The sequence below is a fragment of the Grus americana genome, chromosome 23 (assembly GCF_028858705.1).
Source record: "Grus americana isolate bGruAme1 chromosome 23, bGruAme1.mat, whole genome shotgun sequence".
NCBI lineage: Eukaryota > Metazoa > Chordata > Aves > Gruiformes > Gruidae > Grus > Grus americana.
This window is the reverse complement of record NC_072874.1, coordinates 2,372,317-2,392,167: the sequence shown is the minus strand read 5'-3', so window position 1 is coordinate 2,392,167 and position 19,851 is coordinate 2,372,317. Positions and strand designations below refer to the sequence as shown.

At 61.4% G+C, this 19,851-nt stretch overlaps 2 protein-coding genes across 2 annotated transcripts; one reads left to right on the top strand and one right to left on the bottom strand.

Annotated features, from left to right (window-relative positions):
• Window positions 1–2,118: 2,118 nt before the first annotated feature.
• On the bottom strand, window positions 2,119–6,233 carry LOC129195825 (uncharacterized). Its single transcript, XM_054802393.1, has 14 exons — window positions 5,901–6,233; window positions 5,672–5,832; window positions 5,433–5,592; window positions 5,126–5,296; window positions 4,960–5,051; window positions 4,711–4,868; window positions 4,527–4,630; window positions 4,223–4,447; window positions 3,982–4,067; window positions 3,674–3,810; window positions 3,395–3,484; window positions 2,978–3,186; window positions 2,635–2,841; window positions 2,119–2,515 (listed from the first exon to the last, which is right to left on the bottom strand). The coding sequence occupies exons 1-14, from the start codon at window positions 6,126–6,128 to the stop codon at window positions 2,228–2,230; spliced, it is 2,316 nt and encodes a 771-aa protein (XP_054658368.1). The 5' UTR covers window positions 6,129–6,233; the 3' UTR covers window positions 2,119–2,227.
• Window positions 6,234–8,722: 2,489 nt separating this feature from the next.
• Window positions 8,723–15,007, top strand: TRAPPC3 (trafficking protein particle complex subunit 3). The gene is made up of 5 exons (XM_054802656.1): window positions 8,723–8,884; window positions 11,731–11,828; window positions 12,054–12,153; window positions 12,405–12,587; window positions 13,263–15,007. Exons 1-5 carry the CDS (start codon window positions 8,843–8,845, stop codon window positions 13,380–13,382), a joined length of 543 nt encoding a protein of 180 aa, XP_054658631.1. The 5' UTR covers window positions 8,723–8,842; the 3' UTR covers window positions 13,383–15,007.
• Window positions 15,008–19,851: the final 4,844 nt, after the last annotated feature.

The following is a 19,851-nucleotide window of genomic DNA, read 5'->3' as shown; positions in this document are numbered from 1 at the left end:
GAGGCTGCCACCCCATGGCCCCTTATTTCCATGGAACACAAGAGACCCAGCAGAGCGGGGCCAGGGCCACCCCGTGACCTGCTCCAAGGGTGCTGGCGGGTGGCTTCCAAAGCCCCTTTGCCTGGTGGGGTCACAGCCCTGTGGGTCCCAGCGAGGTGGGCAGAGGGCCCGGCACAGCATCGCCCAGAGTCAACGAGCATCCTGGGGCTCCAGGACAGCCTGGCACCAGGTCCAGCCATGCCCGGGGTCCTGCTCCCCACCATGGGGCCAGCCTGGAGCAGCGTGAGGAAGTGGCAACCGTGGGTGATGGGGCCTGTGGTTGTGCTTTGCCAGCGCTCCTGATGTGGGCAGCGATGCAGAGGGCTCCCGGCTGCCATGCCAGCCTGAGTCGATGGGCTTATACAACAAGCAGAGCACTGATCGATTGCTCCGCTGCAAGCAGAGCCCCGCTGCATCGGGGTTCCTGGGTCCAGCCCCCTCTCCCCCCCCGTTCCTGCAGTGCTGGGAACAGCTGCCCTCCCCATGCTGATGGAAAATTCGATGAGCTCATGCCGCCTGGTCCCAGTTGCATGCCCCAGAGCTCCCCATGCTCTTCAGCCCCTTGGTGTGGGGTGCATTGCCCTGACAGTGCCTGTGGGGAGCTGACGGGGTGCTGAGCACCCAAAATCAAAGGATGATTACAGCCACGGCTCAGCCACTGCCCTGCCAGCATGAGCTGACGCTGCGGGAGGCTGGGTGCAAACAGGGATGAGCACGGCAAACAAACCCCGCCGACATCTCCGGGCAAAGTACCGCATAGGACACCCCATCCCACCTGCTCCCCACCCCTCTGCCCCACACCTCCCTCCTCTGGTCCCAGGACTTTGCTCCCGCTCCAGGCTGCTCCCACCCTGCTGCTCTGCACAGGGCGGTTTTGGGGCCCACGCGGGGCTGTGATACCATGGTCACGAGGGCTGATCTGAACCCCTGCCCCCAAAATGCTCCGGGTGACCCCCACTAGCTATGGGGCAGTGACCCAGCAGGAACCCGAGGGCAAGGGTCTGTCCCTGCATCCTGCCCTGGAGCAGATGGGTGCGGTACCAGCCCATCGCTAGCAGTGTGCTGGGGCAGCCACCAGCCACCGAGCATCTTGCCATGGGGCTGGCCACAAAGCCCTGCTGCCGCAGGACAATCCCCCGTGGGTGCAGGTGACAAATGGGCCAGCGACAGGCTGAGCCCTGCCCTGCCGCAGCCCTCCCCTGCTCTGTGATTATCCCGGACCGCATCTGTAATTAGTGCCCTGATGTCATGGTGTCAGGCCTGGGCAGCCCCACGCACTCCCTGCCAGCCCCGCCCTGCCCTCTGGCTCTGGGGCTGCAGGAGATGCCAGCCCTCCAACACCATCTCAAGGATCTCCTGCCCAGCTCCAGCTCCCCGCGCTCCCTGCTAGCATCGCTGCTGGACCCCCGTCCCATCCCGAGCTGCTGCAGGGCTGGATCCGTCCCTCTGGCCAGTGCAGGGTTTGGCTGCTCCCAACTGCTGCATCTCTGCTCCCCCACCCCGCTGCCAGCATCCTGCCTGTTCCTTGCTGTGCTGGCCCTGCCGGCTGGCTGCACGGCTGCCACCCTCCTGGGGACGGATCCTGCCTGGCAGGAGAGGGGCCAGCCCCTGCCCTCCTGAGCTCCCCAGGCTGGGGACAAAGGCAGCACTGCCGGTCCCCCACACCCTCAGCACGGGGAATGCGCTGGAGCGGCCCCAGCAGCTATAAATAGAGCGGGAGGCACAGGCGTGCGCCGGCCAAGGCACACGTGGGTCTGGGTGGCTGCTGCCCCTCAGCCAGTGTGCGGCACGGGCAGGGTGTGGGGCTGCAGCGGTGCCCCGGGTGGGACAGGAATGGGGAGGGGGGTGGAAGTGTTTAAGGTCAGGTTGGATGAGGCTTTGGGCAACGTGGTCTAGTGGAGGGTGTCCCTGCCCATAGCAGGGGGTTGGAACCAGATGATCTTTAAGGTCCCGTCCAACCCAAACCACTCTATGATTCTATGAAAGCCCTGGGCAGGACAAGGGCACTGCCATCCTGCTGCAGGGACGCACCCAGCCCTGTGCCAGGGGGACGGCGGGGGAGGCCCCACACAGCCACCGCAGAGCAGCACCCAGCACTTTATTGCAAGGCAGACAACCGCGCTCCCCGCGGCACGCCGTACACCCCTTCCCTCTGCCAGGCTGCCCGGCCCTGCGGCTGCCCCCACCTCTAGCACCCGCGCAGGGGCCGGGCTGCACCGGTGACAGTGAACCGCGTGCTCAGCACCTCCGAGGGTGCCCGCATCTGTTGTCCCGGCTGCTGCCCACCAGCAAAGAGGGTGAAGGTGCCGGGCTCGAGGCGCCAGTCCTGTGCCCAGACAGCACGCTGCTCGGCCACCACCTGGAAGTACAGCTTGGTCTCCTGGCCGGCTGGCACAGCCACACGACGGAAAGCCACCAGCTGCCAGCGGGGCACCGGCACGGACGAGTGCTCCCACCGCAGGTACAGCTGCACCACCTGCCCGGAGGGATGGGAGTCAGCACCAACAGGACCCCCCAGCTGCCCCCCTGGCAGGGGGGACCCCGACTGCATCCGTACCCCCTGTGGCCACATCAGTGCGGAGCAGCCATGCTCACCTCCTCGCCGTCTCGCTGCCCCGTGTTCTCCAGCACCATGGACACAGAGAGGTTGGCACAGACAGGCAGCACTGGGGGGCTCAGCACCAGGTCCCGGTACTGGAAGGTGGTGTAGGACAGCCCGTACCCGAAGGGGTAAAGCGGGGCATCCTGCCCATAGTACCGGTACGTCCGCCCCTCCATGGTGTAGTTCTCCATCGGCGGCACCTGCGGGATGCGGGGCCGGTGGAGGGGACAGGGTTGGGTGGGCATGGTTAAGCATCAGCCCTGCTTCCCGCAGCTGCCCTGGCCACTGAGACAGGGAGGGGCTATGGGTGCCACTGGCTGTCCTAATGTCACTTACCTGGTGCATGCCGGCGGGCCATGTGGCCGGCAGCCTGCCAGCTGGGTTGGCCCCTGCCTCGCCCAGAAGGACCCTGGCAATGGCGAGGCCGGTGGCCTGGGCGGGGAAGAAGCATGCCAGGATGGCCCCCACGCCCTCGTGTCCCTGCGCCCAACTCACGTCGAGGGGCCCCGCGTTGAACAGCAGCAGGATGACGGGGTGCCCGGCGGCTGCAGGGAGATGGCTGTCACCAAGAGCCTTGCACTGGTGCTGCTCCAGGGTGCCCCGTGAATGGGGAATGCCTGGGGGGGTTGTGGTCCCCCTCCCTGCACCCCAGCCCATCACCACCCCCTCTGGGCTGGCCCTGACCCCCGGGACCCCAGCCAGCCCCCAGGCACCCACGCGCTGCCCTGGCCGGCAGCTGCCCCAGCACCCTACCTGCCTGCACAGCATCCTGCAGCAGCTCCAGCTGGTGGCCCGGCAGGGACAGGTCACTCCGGTCCTTCGCCTCTGTCTCCACATCTGTCCCTGCACAGGGACAGCCAAGGGACAGCCCCTTACACCCCTCCCGGGGCACCACGGGCAGATGGGGCAGAGGGGCACCAACCACCTCGGGGGGCCAATGGGGACCTCTTCCTCTCCTACAGCTGCCTGGGCTCCAGGGTGCTCCCCGTCCCCAGGCCGTGCCCACCCAGCGCCCTCCACGCTCCCACCTACCTGTCCCCAGGCAGACCACCACCACATCGGCTGCCCCCGCCGCACCCACCACTTCCGCCCGCGAGTACTGCTGGCACCGCGGCTCATGGCAGCCTGCCGCGAAGCTGACGTTGGCCGGCAGCGTCTCCAGCCCCCTCCTGTGCCAGGGAAGAGCAGAGGGTGCGGGGGCTGCTGTGCCCCAGGGTTGGGGCACCTTGGGGGCGTCCCCCCCCTTGCCCCGGCCCCCAGCGAAGGGTTGAGCGGCTCCAGCAGCAGCCCCAGGCTGTGCCCAGGACCAGGGGACGGATGGCGGCACCGCGCTGTCTCACCGGGGAGTGTAGATGTACCGCGGCTCTGGCACCGGGGCGTAGTCCCCGAACAGCACCCGGGGGTTGTCAGCGAAGGGACCCACCACCTGTGGAGGGCAAAGGGGTGAGGGTGGGCACCCACAGCCCTGTGCCACGCAGCCTGTGGCTCTCCAAAGGAGGGGACACCTGCATGCCTGGGGCACGGAGCCAGCAGCCCGTGGGTCACCATGTCCCCCTGCCCGCCTCTGTTGGCAGCGCTCACCGCGAGGCGCTTGCCGGGCAGGTCCTGGGCCCGGAGGGGCAGCGTCCCCCGCACATTCTTCAGCAGCACAAAGCTCTTGACGGCAGCTTCCAGCGAGAGGTTGCGGTGCTCAGGGCTCTGCACGACGCTCAGGTCCAGGGCGCTGTAGGGGTTCATGGCCGGGGGGTCGAACTCCCCCAGCCGCATCCGCGTGTAGAAGAGGGGCCGGACCCGGTCACGCAGCATCTGTGAAGACCCCGACACCAAAACCTCGGCTGTGCTTGGCGGGGGCAGCCCTGGCTCCCTGCCCGTGCCCCCAGCTCACCTGCAGGCTGATGTTGCCCATGGCCAGAGCCTGCGGGATGTGCATGAAGACGTTGTTCCTCATGCCGTAGGAGAGCTCCAGGTTGCAGCCAGCGTTCATTGAGGCTGCCGTGCCGGTGAGAAGGGAAACCGCCCGTCACGACTGCATGACGTCCGGGGACCCCACGCTCGTCCCACAAGCTCACCGACTGCTGTCTCCAGGAAAGTTCGCGTGTAGTGGTGCCCCAGCATGATGAGCTCCAGGGCCCCCTCATCGCTCACCACGTAGCCCTCGAACCCCCACTCGCCGCGCAGAATGTCTGTCAGCAGCTTCTTGTTGGCGCAGGCGGGAATGCCATTGATTCTGAAGGACAGGGGATGGGGCAGCCTGGCCAGGTGGGCACTGGCCACCCCACAAGCAGCCCATCCCGTGCGGTCTCCACTGTGCTCCGTACCTGTTGTAGCTGCACATGAAGCTGTAGGAGCCAGCACGCACGCAGGCCTGGAACTGGGGCAGGAAGGTGGTGCGCCAGTCCCGCTCCAGCACCTGCAAGAGCCGTGGCAGAGAGGGGTCAGCGTCCGGGGGGCTGCCCCGCTGTCCCACAGCCCTGCCGCGCTCACCTTGGCATCGAAGCTGAGCCTGGAGACGGGGATGTTCTCGGGGCCCCCGTGCACGCTGAAGTGCTTGCAGCCGGCGCTGGCCTTGATGTAGCGGGGGTGCTGGCCCTGCAGCCCCTGCACGAAGCTGCGGGCCAGCTCCCCGCTCAGGAACGGGTCCTCCCCGTAGGTCTCCTGGCCGAGGCGTAGGTGGGTCACGGCCGGGACCCCCAGCCCCGCATCCAGGGGAGCTGCTGCCACCCTCCGGCTGGTCAGCCGCAGTCCTGCGTGGCCCGAGGCCAGCCCCCCCCCCCGCCCCCGCCGTTGGCACCTGGTTCCTGCCCCACAGCGGGTGCCTCATGATGTTCAGGACGGGGCTGAAGCAGCTCAGCCCCGTGTGGTCACCGTAGCGGCCGGCGGCGGCAAAGTCGTTGTGCTTGGCTCTCACCTCGGTGGCGGTGGCGTTGGCCACCCGGTAGATGAGCTCGGAGCTGCGGGGAGAGCGTGGGGGGGGCCGTCTCGCGGGGCCACGTCTCACATCCCCGGGGGCCCCGTTCCCGGTGCCGGTACCTGAAGGCGGCGGCGAGCCCCAGCGCCTGGGGAAAAGCCGTGGCCCAGCCGGGCGCCTCCGCGTCGCCCCGCAGACACTCCGTGTTCCAGTTGTAGGGCGCGATGCCCAGCCGCGGGACGGGGGGTGCGGGGCCGTTCCCCATCGCGCCCCCCCGCGCCACCTGCGGGCCAGCGGCGCTGAGCGGGGGGGTCCCGGGGCCGGCCCCGCCGCCCCCCGCCGCGCCCTCACCTGCAGCACCAGCTCGGCGGGGCTCAGCCGGCCCAGCAGGTCATCGAGGCGGCGGTGCCAGGGCAGGGCCGGGTCCTGGAACGGGAAGGGCTGCGCTCGGCCCGGCCCGGCACCCAGCGCCGCGCACAGCAGCACGGCGGCGGCCCAGAGCCCCGCCAGCCCCGGCACGGCCGCTCCGGGGGCCACCGCGCTCCGCCGGCCGGACGAGGGGGCGACTCGGCGCGGCATGGCACGGCTCGGCACGGCTCGGTTCCCAGGATCAGCCCGTTCCGGCGCTCCGAGGCCACGGACGATGGGCACAGCGGGGCGGGGCGCGCTGCAGCTCTGCCCTGCGCCCGCCGGACGGGGCGGAACGGGGTGGGGCGGAACGGGGAGTCCCGGGGCGCTGCCAGGCCCCGGCCGCGCTCGCCCCTGCCCGGGAAGGCATTAGAGAGCGGCGGTGCCGGAGAAGGCCCAGCCGCCTCCCCCCGAACGAGCAACCAGACCCGGCGGGGGGGCCCGTTCATCGGGGTCTGCGTTCGCGGGGCGGCGAGTGCCGGCCGGCGGCAGCCAGCACCGTGCAACGTGCAGCCAGGCCCTGGCTCCGCCGCGGTGGCAGGTCGCGGCATTTCCGTGTCCCCCCGCCTCCCCGAGCACCTCCCGGCACGGGCCCGTCGGGGGGCTGGATCCGGCAGAGCCGCCCAGCGCCGCCAAACCGGCTCCCGGGGTCACCCCGGCTGCAGCGGGGCTGGCAGGGCACGGCCCTGCTCGGGGCTGGGGGCAGCAGTTGCTCCACCGCTGCTCCTGTCCCAGACCCAGGACAACGAGGGGAAGGGCCTTCCTTAGCACGCCGTGCTTTAACGAGAGCCACGGAGCGCGATGCCAGCACCGTCCCCTCTGTGCCCTCCGATGCGAGGGGTCCCTCCCTGCCAGGGACCCATGCGGTGACCAGGACATGGTACCTCCGGTGGGCACCCATGCACAGGAGTGGCCATGGATGCACTCAGTGCCTGGGGGGGGGTCTGGTCCTCCCGGCTGAGCTGCCCCAGTCCCAGAGGTGCAGCCTGGGGACACAGCGTGGGGCTGGGCGGTGGCTCCAGCATGAGCATGCCGGCAGGGCTGCGGCCAGACCTGGCACATCTCCCAGGGCCTGGCCAGGTGACTCCCCAGCCAGCGAGGGCCAGCACTGTGTGACCTGGAGCAGCACGTGCAGCTCGGGCAGCCCCCGGGCACACGGCGGTGTTTGCTCTGCGGCTTTTTCACACGGCCGCTCCCACAAGACAAACGTTATGGTGATGGCTGGGGTTTGGCTCGGCACCAGGGAGCCCGTACCCACGGAGACCTGTGTCTCCACATGGGTGAGCTTGGTGGCCACCTGGCTCAGGGGGCTCATGCCCCCCTCCAGCATCATGGCTGTGGTGGTGTGCGCCATGTGCCACGGGATCTCCGCTGCCCCCGCCTTCGCCCTCCCCTGGATGTAGTTCTCCAGCCAGGAGATGCACAAGGAGGGAAGAGCGCACGAAACGGCTGTTTGCCCACCAGTGCTGGGATGGACTTGGAGCAGGAGGGGAGCGCGGACATCTCCTCATCTCACTGGCACTGTGTCCCGCTCCTGCCAGGGATGGAGGCGACGCTGGCAGTTCCCCCACCCGGATCGGCCACGCCAAGAGCTGGTATCAGGCCGAGAGGCTCGCAGCCCGCCAGCAGCCAAGCGAGCTGGGGCTGCGCCGTCCTGGAGCCGTGGCCATGTAAGGCAATGCCAGCAGGTCGGCTGCAGCCGGCGAGAGCCCGGCCAGCCCCCACGCTCCCGGCACTGCTGCTCGGCAGTGACAGCGAGCAGTCACCCAGCTGTGGGACCCCTGAACAGCCGGCGGGGGGGGGGGGGGAGGGCACACCCCCGCACCTGGCATGCAGCCTCCATCGCACTGCCCCGGCTGGAGCCACCCTTGAGCATGGGTCAGCAATCGGCCCTTGCTCAGCGACGTGTCTAGAATAGAGACATACCCAAATAAATAAGTAACGGCCAGGCAGCATCCATCCGGGAGTGGAGGCCGGTGCTGAGGTGGCCGTGCTGGCTGGGAAGGGTCTGGGGGGCTCAGTTGTTGCAGTATTTACTGCAGGTGCACAGAGCCCCAGGCTGCGACACCCCATCCTCTGCTGCATTTCTGCACGGCCGTGCTTGTTTCTCACGTGTGCGAGGGATGGAAACCCTGCACCGGGCAGCTCCTGTTCCCACTCCGAGCTGCAGCCCCAGGCTCCAAACTCCCTCCGCTCCGGGGGACACCGGCTGCCCTGACCCCAGGAACCAGCGTCTGCCAAGACACGGGGGGCAGCAGCAGGGCACGGGCAGCACCGGGGAAGGGAACCTTTTCCCCAGACGGGCCTTGCTTTGGCAACGGCCCTTTCCGAGAGGAGTTATTCATCCAGCACAACCCCTCACCGCCATCACCGGGGCCGGGGCCCCTCCGCAGCAGCTGCCGGGCACCCGCGGGCCCTGCTGGAGGCCGAGCAGCGGAGGGCCGCCCTCCCCCGGGATGGGTCGCAGGGAACAGCGCTGCAGGCACCGGCACCGGCACCGGCACCGGCACCGGCACCGGCACCGGCACCGGCACCGGCACCGGCACCGGCACCGGCACCGGCACCGGCACCGGCACCGGCACCGGCACCGGCACCGGCACCGGCGGACGACAGCACCCCCTAGCGGCGCGCGCACCCCAGCGCCTGCCGGGATTTGTAGGCGCCTCGCCGTCACGTGAGGCAGGGCCCGCCGGGAAGGGTGGTGCCACCCCGCCAGTGCGCATGCTCACAGGGCGGTCGCGTTGCACTCTGGGGTGTGTAGTTCGGCGGCGCGGGTGTGGCGGGATCGACAGCCCGGTGCGGACTGCGAGTCCCGTGGTGCCCCGCGGTGCGGCGCGGTGCGGGAGGCTGCCGGGCCGGGCCGGGGACGCAGCGGGCCGGGCAGGATGTCGCGCCAGGCCGGCCGCGGCACCGAGAGCAAGAAAATGGTAACGGCGGGGCCGCGGCGCCTGAGGGGCCGGGCGGGCCCCGGCGGGCCCCTGCGCCGCCTGCCCGCGGAGCCAGGCCTGGCGGGCCCGGGGCGAGTCGGCCGCGGGGCGCCCCGCCGGCGGCGATCGTAGGGCGCGGGCCCGGGGCGGGGGGTGCCGGAGGAGGCGGAGGCCCGGCCCGGATGTGCGGTCGGGGCCTCCGGGGCTGCAGGGCCCGGCTCTGCCCGCCTCGGGTCGCGGGGTGGGCTCGGCGGGACCTGCCCCTCCGCCCGCCCCTCTCCGGGCCGTCCCCGGCGGACGGCGGGCGGGCGGCTACAGGCCGGGCACCGGCTGCCCCCTTCCTCCGCCTTTCCCGCCCGCCCCGGAGGCCCGAGGCGCTCTCAGCGGGAGGTCAGGACCCGCCGCAGCCCTTGAACGGGCTCGCCCTAAAGCGTCCGGTACCCGCAGCGGTCCTTGCGGGAGCTCCCGTCACCTGCACCGCGGGTGCTGCGGGGCCGGACGGCGACGGCGTGTGTCGGGATGAGAGATCAGACGGGAACGGGACGCTTGGGGTTCTGGAGACGTTACAGTCAGGACGCCGACGCTTTTCTCGCGTCTCTTCTCCTCTCTCACCCGTTCCGTGTTATCAGTCTGGCTGCACTGAGACATGAGAGATGGAGAACAAAACTACAGAGCTGAGGTCTGATTCTGGGTCAAACCAGATCGAATTAATTCATTTTCGATGCAACATCAGTATTTGGAAGCAAGTAATAAAAAGAAAATGTTTTTTCTCCCTCTCTGGCCATGGTGATGGGCTGGTTTTGGCTCAGCGGAGGCCGGGCAGCTGCCCGCTCCTGCCCCCTCCGCACCACGAGGGATTCTCTTCTAGGGATTCAACTCCTTACCTACAATGATTTTTACTTAAGGAATTGGTGTTACTTCAGTACGATTCTGACATTTTGTAGCCACAGAACCGTTATATAGCGTTGAGACTATACGCTAGTCTGAAATGCAAAGAATACAAATAGTAGAAAAAGTATTAGGCGCTTTAATTCCATTAGATGGACTGAAAATGAAAGAGGTTGTTTACAAATATGAATTCAGAAGTTTGCCTTGTTACAATACTTTAAAATTACCTGAACAGCAGCATTGCAGGCGATAACTGTGACCAGCACGGGCTTTGCACACTTGGGGGGCTGATAACAGTAGGTGACAGCTTCATGGCTTTACACAGTAAATGACAACACCTTGGACTGGTAACAGCTGGATTTCCTCCATCCATTCACCCCTACTCCCTCCAGCTGCCAAGCCCTGTCTTTACTAAAATTACTGAACTCCTTAAAAATAGCGTAACCTTTTTTTCTGCATGTTTGTTAAATTCTCTGCCAAATGTCTGACTCTGCTGGTTGAGCTACAGGAGACTTCTGCCTTGTCGTTTGGTGTGAACTTGTGCAACCTTTATCTTTCCAAGATGAAAGTAGAATTTTAAGTAAAAAACCCCCAAATGCATCAGTTCTTTAGATCTAAAATTGGACAAAAGTACCAAGGAGCCTGACTGGCTCTTTTCACATGCTTAAAGCCTTTTGGTAGCCAACTGCTGTTGAATTACAATGACAAGGTGGAATTCCCGGTGTCTTCTAACAAACCCAATTTCTATTTGTTGAATGTTGCCGTTTGGGAGTGATTCCTCCTTGTGTTTGTCTTGGCTTTGTGTAAACTTGTTCAGAATGAAGTGTGATCAGTGTTGTCACTTAACTCTGATGTTGTCTCTTTTCCCTTCCTTTCTGCCTGCCTGCTGCTTTCATTCTGTAGTATTGGTATTTGCCATTCATTTCACCTTCTGCATCTATGCATCTCATGGTAGGTGATAGGCTTTTAATCCAAGATTAGACTCTCTGTAACGTTTCTGAATGCTAAAACTGAAAGCAGAAATAAATTAGGATGGTTTATTTGTTCCTGAAAACACTTCCTTCAGGTTCTGTGAAAAGCTAAAGCCTACTGTAGCTTTCTGTTTTGCAGCCTTTAATGACCCTGTTAATCACTGGTCTGGCTTAATGGCTCCCAAGAAAATGGGACATTTGACAACTTTGACATAGTTGTTGCAGGTTGAGGATCGGTGGTGGTGGCTGGGAGAGGAGACCTCTTCCCTTGGCATTTTCTGCAAATCTGACGACTGTGCAAAGAAAGCCCAAGTAACTTTGATCCTAGCCAGGCACAGAAAGCGGCTGTGCACAACACAGATCTGCTGAACTGACCTGAAATTGTCCTTGCTGTTCCTCTTCTGGGTCTGAGGAGCTGATCGTAATGTCTGAAGCAAATTATGTGCCTAGATAACTTTCTAGGGACCAGATGAGTCTTGTTTTTTCTTGGTAGAGTTTGCACCTCTAGGGAAGTGGTTGAAATAAATTCAGGTCCCTGGCAACTGCACGTTTAGCCATCCAGGAGGTGGTCAGTAGCACACGGAATGACCTGGAGGTATCATTCCAGTTATCTGGGGATGTGCTCCATAAAGCAGAGATGCTAATTGGCAGCTGATGAGTTCTAAGAATGGCTACAGAGTGTGAGCAGCCTCCTGGCTTGCCTCTTCAGGTCAGATTCAATGGGAAGGGCTGTGTGTGTGGAGAGAGCGAGAGAAAGTAAGTGCTCAGTCATTCCTAGTCAAAGAGGATTTCGCTTTCCAAGGAGACTGAAGTTGCCTTGCCAAAATATGAACTGGGATCTCTCCTTATTAAGTAGCAAATTCCTTTGAGACAGCAGGTTTCTGTTCCCCCTCTCCGGGCCAACGGAAGCAGCGCTGGACACAGAAGCAGCAGTGCTCAGTCAGTTTTCTCTTTGGCTTGTGCTAAATCCCTTTTGCCTCTGTTTAGAACTCGGAGCTCTTCACGCTGACGTACGGCGCTCTGGTCACCCAGCTGTGCAAGGACTACGAGAATGATGAGGACGTCAACAAGCAGCTTGACAAAATGTAAGTGGATCTGCTGCAGTGGAGCCTTGCAGGAGCTGGGGTTCACAGGAGGCACGTCTGTGTGCTGCGCTAAGAATAAGCGCCTGGCAGACTGAATTTTATTTAATACTGATATTTCTCAGATTTCATTTTTTCCCCTCCGCTATCTTCTTTTATACACGTTGGCTGTTTTTCTAAAGAAGATGCTCTTCGCACTGTAACTGTTGCTCTTTGGTACCTTCACAGGGGTTACAACATAGGTGTTCGGCTAATAGAAGACTTTCTGGCCCGGTCCAATGTCGGAAGATGCCATGATTTCCGTGAAACTGCAGATGTTATTGCAAAGGTAATTGTCAGAGCACAGCTTTGTCAGGTTTTGTACGTGAGGATAGAGTGTTTGCTACTCACAGGACTGTTCTGAGAGTTTGACTGAGATTTTGGGGAGGAAAAAGAGAATTAGATCCCTGACTGCTGCTGACTGGTGGGAATTGGGAGAAAGGCATGGTGCCTTCAAAACTCTTTAGTAATTTTAGAGATAAAAGCTGTGCTGTTGCTTCATGGGACGTGTTCTTGTTCAAACTCTGTTTGCCATAACAGATAGCATTTAAAATGTACCTGGGCATCACTCCGAGCATCACCAACTGGAGTCCTGGAGGTGACGAGTTCTCCCTGATCTTGGAAAATAACCCCTTGGTGGACTTTGTTGAGCTCCCCGACAACCACTCATCTCTCATCTATTCCAACTTGTTGTGTGGAGTTCTGCGAGGAGCCCTGGAAATGGTGAGCCAGCATCTCCCTTCCAGTGAGACAGATGTATGAATAACCAAAGTATCAGCAGATACTTTAATGTCTAGGCTGTGTTTGTGACTTCTGTGTCTGCTTTGGACTTGAAGTTCATTCCCAGGAGAAGAGCAGGACTGCAGGAGCACTCGGCTGCTGTTGCATATGGCAGCTGTGAGTTCCGGAGGTGCTGCCCTTCATCTTATGACCTAAGTACAAGCACTAGGATCTCCTTCAATTTTTATGAAGCTTCAAAGTCCTCCCTTTGTAACTGCTCTGAGCCCTAGTTGGGAATTGGCTGGAACAAGAGAATAGCTGTGTTGCAAATTTAGGAGCCTGTATTTAGGCTTGATTATCTTGCTTAGCTGAAATTTTTGAGGAACGTACATGGAGCAGCAGGACGTGTAGCCTGAGCGATAGGGTTAATTGGGCTCTGGTCTCTGCAGGGAGTCCTACCCTGCAGGAGGTATTTTTGCCGAGGTGAAGTGCTCGCTGTCCACCACGTAGGACTCGATGTACAAGGAGGGTGTGATCTTGAAAGATAACGAGTGTTTCTGTAGAGCTCTGCATTGCACGTCGTGCCCTCAGAGTTCTTAGGCTGGTGCTTCACGATCAGACGGTTCCTGGAGAAGCTGCTGTGGTAACAGCTCTTCTTTTTCCTCTTCCATCACCTAGGTTCAGATGGCTGTGGATGTAAAATTTGTCCAGGACACGCTGAAGGGTGACAGCGTCACAGAAATAAGAATGAAGTTCATCAGGCGGATTGAAGACAATCTTCCAGCTGGCGAAGAGTGAACCACAACCCAGTCTCCCTTTGGGACTGGAGGGGACCAGCTGGTTTTGGCTATTAGCTTTCATCACAGATCTGTAGGGATATAGCGCTTTCATCACAGATCTGTAGAGATCTAGTGCCCTTGTACATTCAGACTGACTCACTGACTGTTTAAGATGTAATTATATTCTTCTACTGGTACTTCCACCTTCTGTAGAAGACAGTTGTCCGGTCGCTGTTTATTTCACAGGTTCATTCTGAAGCTTTTTCATAAGGTGATGTCTTTTTCGTATTCCCCTGGGGACTCTTTCTACGCTCAGTTTCTAATTGTGATCTTTGGTTGTGCAAGAACTACTGCTCAAACTCCAGAAGAGCTCCAGTCTGTTCAAATCTGAATCCATGTTTTATTACCAGAACTGGAGACCAAACTACGAGAGCCCACTGATTTGTTGTTAAATGCTGTCCTTAAAAAGAGGAGTTTAAAATTAATTTGGAGATCAGTGCATTGTATTTCTGTAGAGCAAAGTGGCTTCCTCCATTTGATTTGGAAGTTACTAGTAAAATGCAAGCTTGATACAAAGGGGTGGCTTGGGAGAGCAAACTATTTGAGTGCTGGCATCCGGTCGGGGAGGCTCCTTTTGCCAGAGAGCAGCGGCATCACCAGCGCCGGCAGGTTGAGGGGGGCTGCATGGCCTGGGCCTTTCTGCGGTGTCTCTTCCCCAGCTGCCTCCTGCCTCCCCTCTTGGAAGGGGAGGACCATTAAATTGCAACAGGGCAGCAGTAAATATTTTAAATGGAGAAAAGGAAAGAGTGAGTAAAATGCCATCAGCGTTCTACAGTACGTACAGCCCAGGGGCCGCGTGGCAAGTCCACGGAACGAAAAGCAGACGAACGACTGGGAGGTATTAAACGCATTTCATCAAGTAGAGCCTGTTCTCCTGTTACGGTGTATAAACACTGCGCGGTGAGGAGGTGGTGCTGGGTATATTCTCACAGATGTTTAGGCTACAACAGAATTTCCCGTGTTACTTGAATTGGCAAGCTCCGGCAGTCTGTAGCACCTGCTGTTCTGTAAAATAAATACACAAAGTAGTGTTATATCTCAAAAACCAAGATATTGGAAAATCAGCTTCCTCTGCCATCCCATTCAGCCAGAAAATGCAGTCAGACGTTCAGTTCTCAAATCACTTTACATAGCATGAAGGCACAGATCCCAGAGATCATTAGGAACTTGAAGTCGGTAGCTCTTACTCGCTTCCACAGGAGCTGGCGGCTCAAATACCTTTGCAGGGTTACGCCTGAGTGTAAGGTGAGAGCAAGCTGCCGCTTGCGCTGCTGTTTGTTTAGGCTGTCCGGATGGACGCTGGGTTATCTGGACGGCTCACCCCGTCCCCGTTTTCCCAGTCGTGGTGGGAGGGTTCGGATGCCCGGTGCGGTGCGTGTCCTGTGGCGGGGCAGTGAGTCACTGTAAAGGCAGCTGGAGAACGACGTGCAGGAACAGCGGCGGCTGGTGGGTTTTGGAGGCAGAGGTGCCGCGCGGCTGTGTTGCAGAGATGAAAAAGATCCGTCATTCCTCATCGTTGACCATTACAAGTCATTTTAAGGCTGCATTTTAAAAGCAATTGCATTAAAAGAATCCTGGTGTCAACTCTTTGGTTTCCTCTTGCTTTTTTTTTTTTTTTTTTTGGGTGATGCAGGTGCTGGTGCAGAGCAGCAGCTGATCAGCGTGGGCTCACCGCTGGCAGGGCGACGGCAGCACCAAACCAAGAATGTCTGGCTGCCGGCGCGTGTGAAAGCTGCTGCCTGAAGGAAACCTGCCCAATATTCAGCGCACAGAGGGACTGTGGCCGGGGACGGGGCTGATGAGCAGTGCTGGGAAACCACAGTCGATGTTTGCTTGTTTGAGGACGGGCCTTTTTCTGCCCCGTGAATACCCGGGCGTACATTAGCAGGGACTCGCTACCGCCAGCCCAAGGCAGCCTGCTGCCCAGAGCACTAACGCGCGCTATTTGTGGTCATTCATAGTGGCAAAAAATCACCTCGGGAGGCATCTGTACCCCCTCCCCGTGCCAGCTGGGCTGGGGGCTGCGCCACAGCTGCCGTGGGCTGTGAGGTGAGGAACGGGAACTGCCGGCTCTCTGGGAGCAGGGATTTGCACCTCTCTTGCTGGTATAAATGGTATAAATCCTCCCCAGGCGTCTGCGGCGTGGGGGAGCCCCAGCGGGCTTCACCCCTGCTCGGGGAGGGGGGCACCCTGCAGCCTCAGTCAGCCCCGGGCACCGAGCAGCCCCAGGACGGGGAAGCTTCAGCTTTTGCAATAAAGTGGCTTTTCTGTTTGGCCAGAGCTGGCGAGCGTCACGTGTCGCCTGCCCGGCCGGTGACAAAAGCCAGGCTTTGCCAGCCAGAGCGGCCCCAAATAGCCCCGACACACGCCCGGCTCCCCAGGCAGCCCCGGGGCAGCGGCTGCCCCCCAGAACAAGGGAGGCCCCGTGTCCTCCTTGCTGCCGTGCAGCTAAAAGGGGGTTATTTTGCAACGAGGAGGTCGCGTCGGGTCCTTTCCCTCCTTCGGTGAGCAAGGGAACGTGCTCACCCCCTGTGGGGAGTGGGTCCTGGGCTCCCCCCGGGGATTACAGAGTTGTGCGGTAATTTGCTGGGGCGACTGGGTCAAAACCAGCCCAGACCCTCTGGAAGAACAAAAAGCAAAAATTGCATTAAGTAAATTAAAACTGTCTACTACCGAGTAGCTCATTGTAGACAAGGGAGAATATGCAAAAAGCTCTGTTTGAAACCTACTAAATATTACCATGTGCTGTTTATAGGAAACAAATGGGGAAAGGCATGCTGCATCAATAAAACCCTGAACATGGTTGGAGTTGGACTGAAGCCTTTCCACGGCTCTAGGTTATTGAATACCCCTCACTTTCATGTGGTGCCAGGCCTGACCCCTGGACACATACCGCGAAGGGGAAAGTTGACTTGTGGGAATAATAGACATTCCTGGTGAACAATTTAACCTGGCAGGAAAAGAGGCGACTTTCAGCCTTTCATATCTCTGTGTGATATTAGAGATGACAATAGCAACAAGTTGGGGGGGGGGGGAGGTGGGATGCGGGGCGGCAGCACTGCCGGAGAGCGATGCTGCAGGACCCGGCGTACGGCAGCGCTCGGGGCGAGCCCCCCGCCGTGCCCGGCCCCTGCCCACCCGCACCGGGCGCTCGGCCAGCCGCGATGGCAGCAGACGGACCCTGCGTCACCCAGACCTGCCGTGGCCCAACCCCAGCCCGGGCTCCCAGAGCCACGGGTCGTGGGAGCTTTATTTGCAGCGGTGCCCACAGAGGGCAGAAGCAGCTTTTCCAGCCCTCGCCTCCCTCGAGCTCTGTTTCCTCCCACGGGTGAGTGGGACTTTGGACAGTGCTGAGCTGGAGCGTGTCGCAACAGTACACGCTGGTGGGAGCTGAACTGCTTACCAGGGTCTAGCTCAAGGGTTTAAACCAGTTCATCACCCCAGGTGCTCCCGCTCCCAGCTCACCCCGGGGTCTGTTGCCTGCTTTGCTGCAGGCAGCCGGCGAGGGCAGTTTGCTGCCGCGCTGCTCTGACCGCACAGTACGGGACCGCGGGGTATTTCGGCTGCAGCAGAGCTGTCGGGGAGCCCGACCGCGCACGCAGCCACGCTCCACACTGCCTCGTGCCGGCGCGTGCTGACAGCATCCTCACCCCACCCTCATGCTGCCTGGAGCTGGGCAGTCCCTTCTCCCCTCGCTGGTGGGAAGGGGAGCTCCCAGCCCCGCTCCTGCCACCCAAACCAGGCGTGGGCACAGCCCTGGGCACCGTCCCTTTGCAGACCCCATGGCCCGGCACCGGCCGATGGGGCAGGGATGGCGCCGGGAGAGGAGCCTGGACGGCACAGGGGAATCTCTCCGGGAGAGAAGCGTTTCCGGACTGGTGTCCTCATTGCCAGGGCAGCTCCCACAGCTTTCAGCCAGATGTGCTTGGCTGGGGTGCCAGGCGCTCGCTGGGGCCATACGAAGGATGTTTCACCCACAAGAGCTTGTGCCCCAGGGACGGCAGCTCCTCGACAGGGCTGGCACGGTGCCGGCAGCCCCGAGCAGCCAAGGTGCCGGCGGTGCTGGCACCATCAGCTCAACAAATGGCCCCTTCGAGCACCATGGACCCAGGATGCTCAGCCCCAGCCCCTAAGGGTGCTCCAGCCCCACATCCCCGCTGCAGCCATGCATTGAAAAACCGTTGGCTACTGGCAGCACCAGGGCCAGGCAAGAGGATGCTCGGGATGGGGGGTCCAGCTGGGACACGGATCCATCCCCATCCCGGGACTCCCAGCTCTCGCCAACCCGGCCAAGCATCTCCCCGTGCTTGGCACCACGTGGGTACCAAATGAACGTGTTCTCTGCCTGATAACAGTCTGGCAAGTTTGGGTATGTGGCTGCTTTTATAAAACTTCTCAGGACCCTGTGCCAGCTGCAAAGCACATTCAGCCAATCCAGGCAGCCTGGGCAGCATGCAAAACCCTTCCCCAAGGCACAACTGTGCTGCAAAACCACTGGCCCGACCCAAACACGGTTTCCAAAGCTGAGAATGCCCGCTGGCAGCAGCAGCGGGTCAGGGCAGCCCATTGGCGATGCTCCTTGGCACCCGCCCTCCCGCAGCATCCCTTGCCAGGGCCAAGAAGGAGGTTTCTGCAGCTCCCCTCGGGCCAAGGGACACCAGAGCTGTCCCAGCAGCGCTGCTCGGAGCTCTGCCACGTTTTGGTGGCATTTGGCATTTCGGGTGAAGGGAAGGAGGCTCCATTGTTCCTCTTTTATTGTTTTGTGTTTCCTAAGCAGGACAGGCACCCTCCTCCCACGCTCTGCCTGGCCGCAGAGCTGATCCAGCCCTTTGAAAGTCAACACTGCAGCAAAGGCGTCTGTTAAAGTGCTGGGCGAGCGGAAACGCAGTGAGAAACATCCCCGCTCCCAGGCGCAGACCGGCACTGGCAGCACATGCAGGGATGAGGGGTGCTCGGGGCAGGGACCCTGCACGGGACCCGATTAGTCTCAGTGTCCCCCTTCCCCCCACACCCAGTCCGGGTCCATGCTCCCGAGTCACCGCACGGTGTTTTGTTTCCGTACGCAGCAGCAGCTCGTGCCAAGCTGGGATGGGAAGGGGTGGCCCTGGGCGACAGCACGACGGTCACAGGGGAGCAGGTTGACATTGGCCGAGCCACCGTTCCTGCCCCGTGCCACGACCCCATGAGGACCCCGGTGCCGCAGGATGGTCCAGCCAGCCCCCCCACCCCCCATCAGGCAGCCGGCCAAAGACCCTCCTTTCCGCTTTTCTCCCTACGGTTTCACTGTTCGCGGTCTCTCGTTCTGCTCCACGCAACTAAACCCCAATAATTAAAACCACAGCCGCTATCGTCCTGCCGGCAGCAGCACCGTTCCCCTCCGGAAGCTGTCCTCCGCTGCCCAGCCGTGCAGGACACGGGGACACGGTGCCCTGTGGGGCTGGGCTCCATCCAAAACTGTGCAGGAGCGCCTGCGGGACGGGGTACAGCCTGTGCAGTCGTTTCGCACAATAAACACTGCAGCCATAAGCTCACCGCCACCCCAGAATCAAAAACCTTGGGGAGAGCAGGGGAGCACCAGTCCAGCCCCTCCGATTTCCTGCAAAAGGTGCAAAATTTCCAAGGGCCGATTACCAAACGCAACCAAAACTCCGAGTCCAGCTCGGGTGGATTTGCCCAGATGTGGCTTGGGAAACTGCTGGGGTCGAGCAGCCTTGGCCATGATGCGGCCTTCAGCTGCGGGCCAGGAACAGACAGGCATTTTGATGAGAAATGTTTGTTTTCTTTTAAAATATTTTTAATTGCGGCTTCCAAGGAAGGGAGCTGATGAAATGATCTGTGTTTCCGAGCTGCAGCAAACCGGGTTTCCGAAGGACATCGAACCCATCCCAGGGCAGGAGCTGCTCTCAGCCCATCCCCGCTGTGCTTGGGCTGACCTGGGCTTACAAACCCGGTGACGGGGCTTTCCTCCTCGCCGCAGGCAGCCCAGCCCCTGCTCAGCTGCCCCCAAAAGCTGCCACTTTCTAGACGAAATCTTTCCTCCAGCGGTTCAAACCTGTCCAGTGTCCTGTCCTGCAGCAGTGCCTGGTGCTGGTTCCTCCGGCCACCCGCTGGCTCCGGCACAGGACCGGTGAGCCCCGGCTCTGCCAGCGCCTGCTGGGGTGCCGGCCGACCCCGGGAGCCACCACCCACTCCTGCACATCTGGGCAGCAGCTGGAGCGGGCACAGGCAGCAGCACAGCTCTCAGGGGACGCACCGGGGTGTCCCCTTGGCTGCCCCTAAGGACGGGCTGCAAGGGGCAGCCCTGGGCACCCGCTTCCCTCCTGCCAACCCAGCCCCCCGGCGCGGGCACTGCCCGGCACGGCCACCACCTCCCCTTGCAGGGTTTGCTGAAGCCCTGGCTCCAAGCTCAACTGCTGCCATGGGGTCGG

Bases quoted from the DNA above. Each gene is read 5' to 3' on its own strand.
- TRAPPC3 (XM_054802656.1), top strand. From the start codon at position 8,843: ATGTCGCGCCAGGCCGGCCGCGGCACCGAGAGCAAGAAAATG. The intron at 8,885-11,730 runs GTAACGGCGGGG...GCCTCTGTTTAG, and splicing joins GCACCGAGAGCAAGAAAATG to AACTCGGAGCTCTTCACGCT. The intron at 12,588-13,262 runs GTGAGCCAGCAT...TCCATCACCTAG, and splicing joins TGCGAGGAGCCCTGGAAATG to GTTCAGATGGCTGTGGATGT.
- LOC129195825 (XM_054802393.1), bottom strand. From the start codon at position 6,128: ATGCCGCGCCGAGTCGCCCCCTCGTCCGGCCGGCGGAGCGCGGTGGCC. The intron at 4,869-4,959 runs GTACGGAGCACA...CCTGTCCTTCAG, and splicing joins TTCATGTGCAGCTACAACAG to AATCAATGGCATTCCCGCCT. The intron at 3,485-3,673 runs GTAGGTGGGAGC...GTCCCTGTGCAG, and splicing joins GGTGGTCTGCCTGGGGACAG to GGACAGATGTGGAGACAGAG.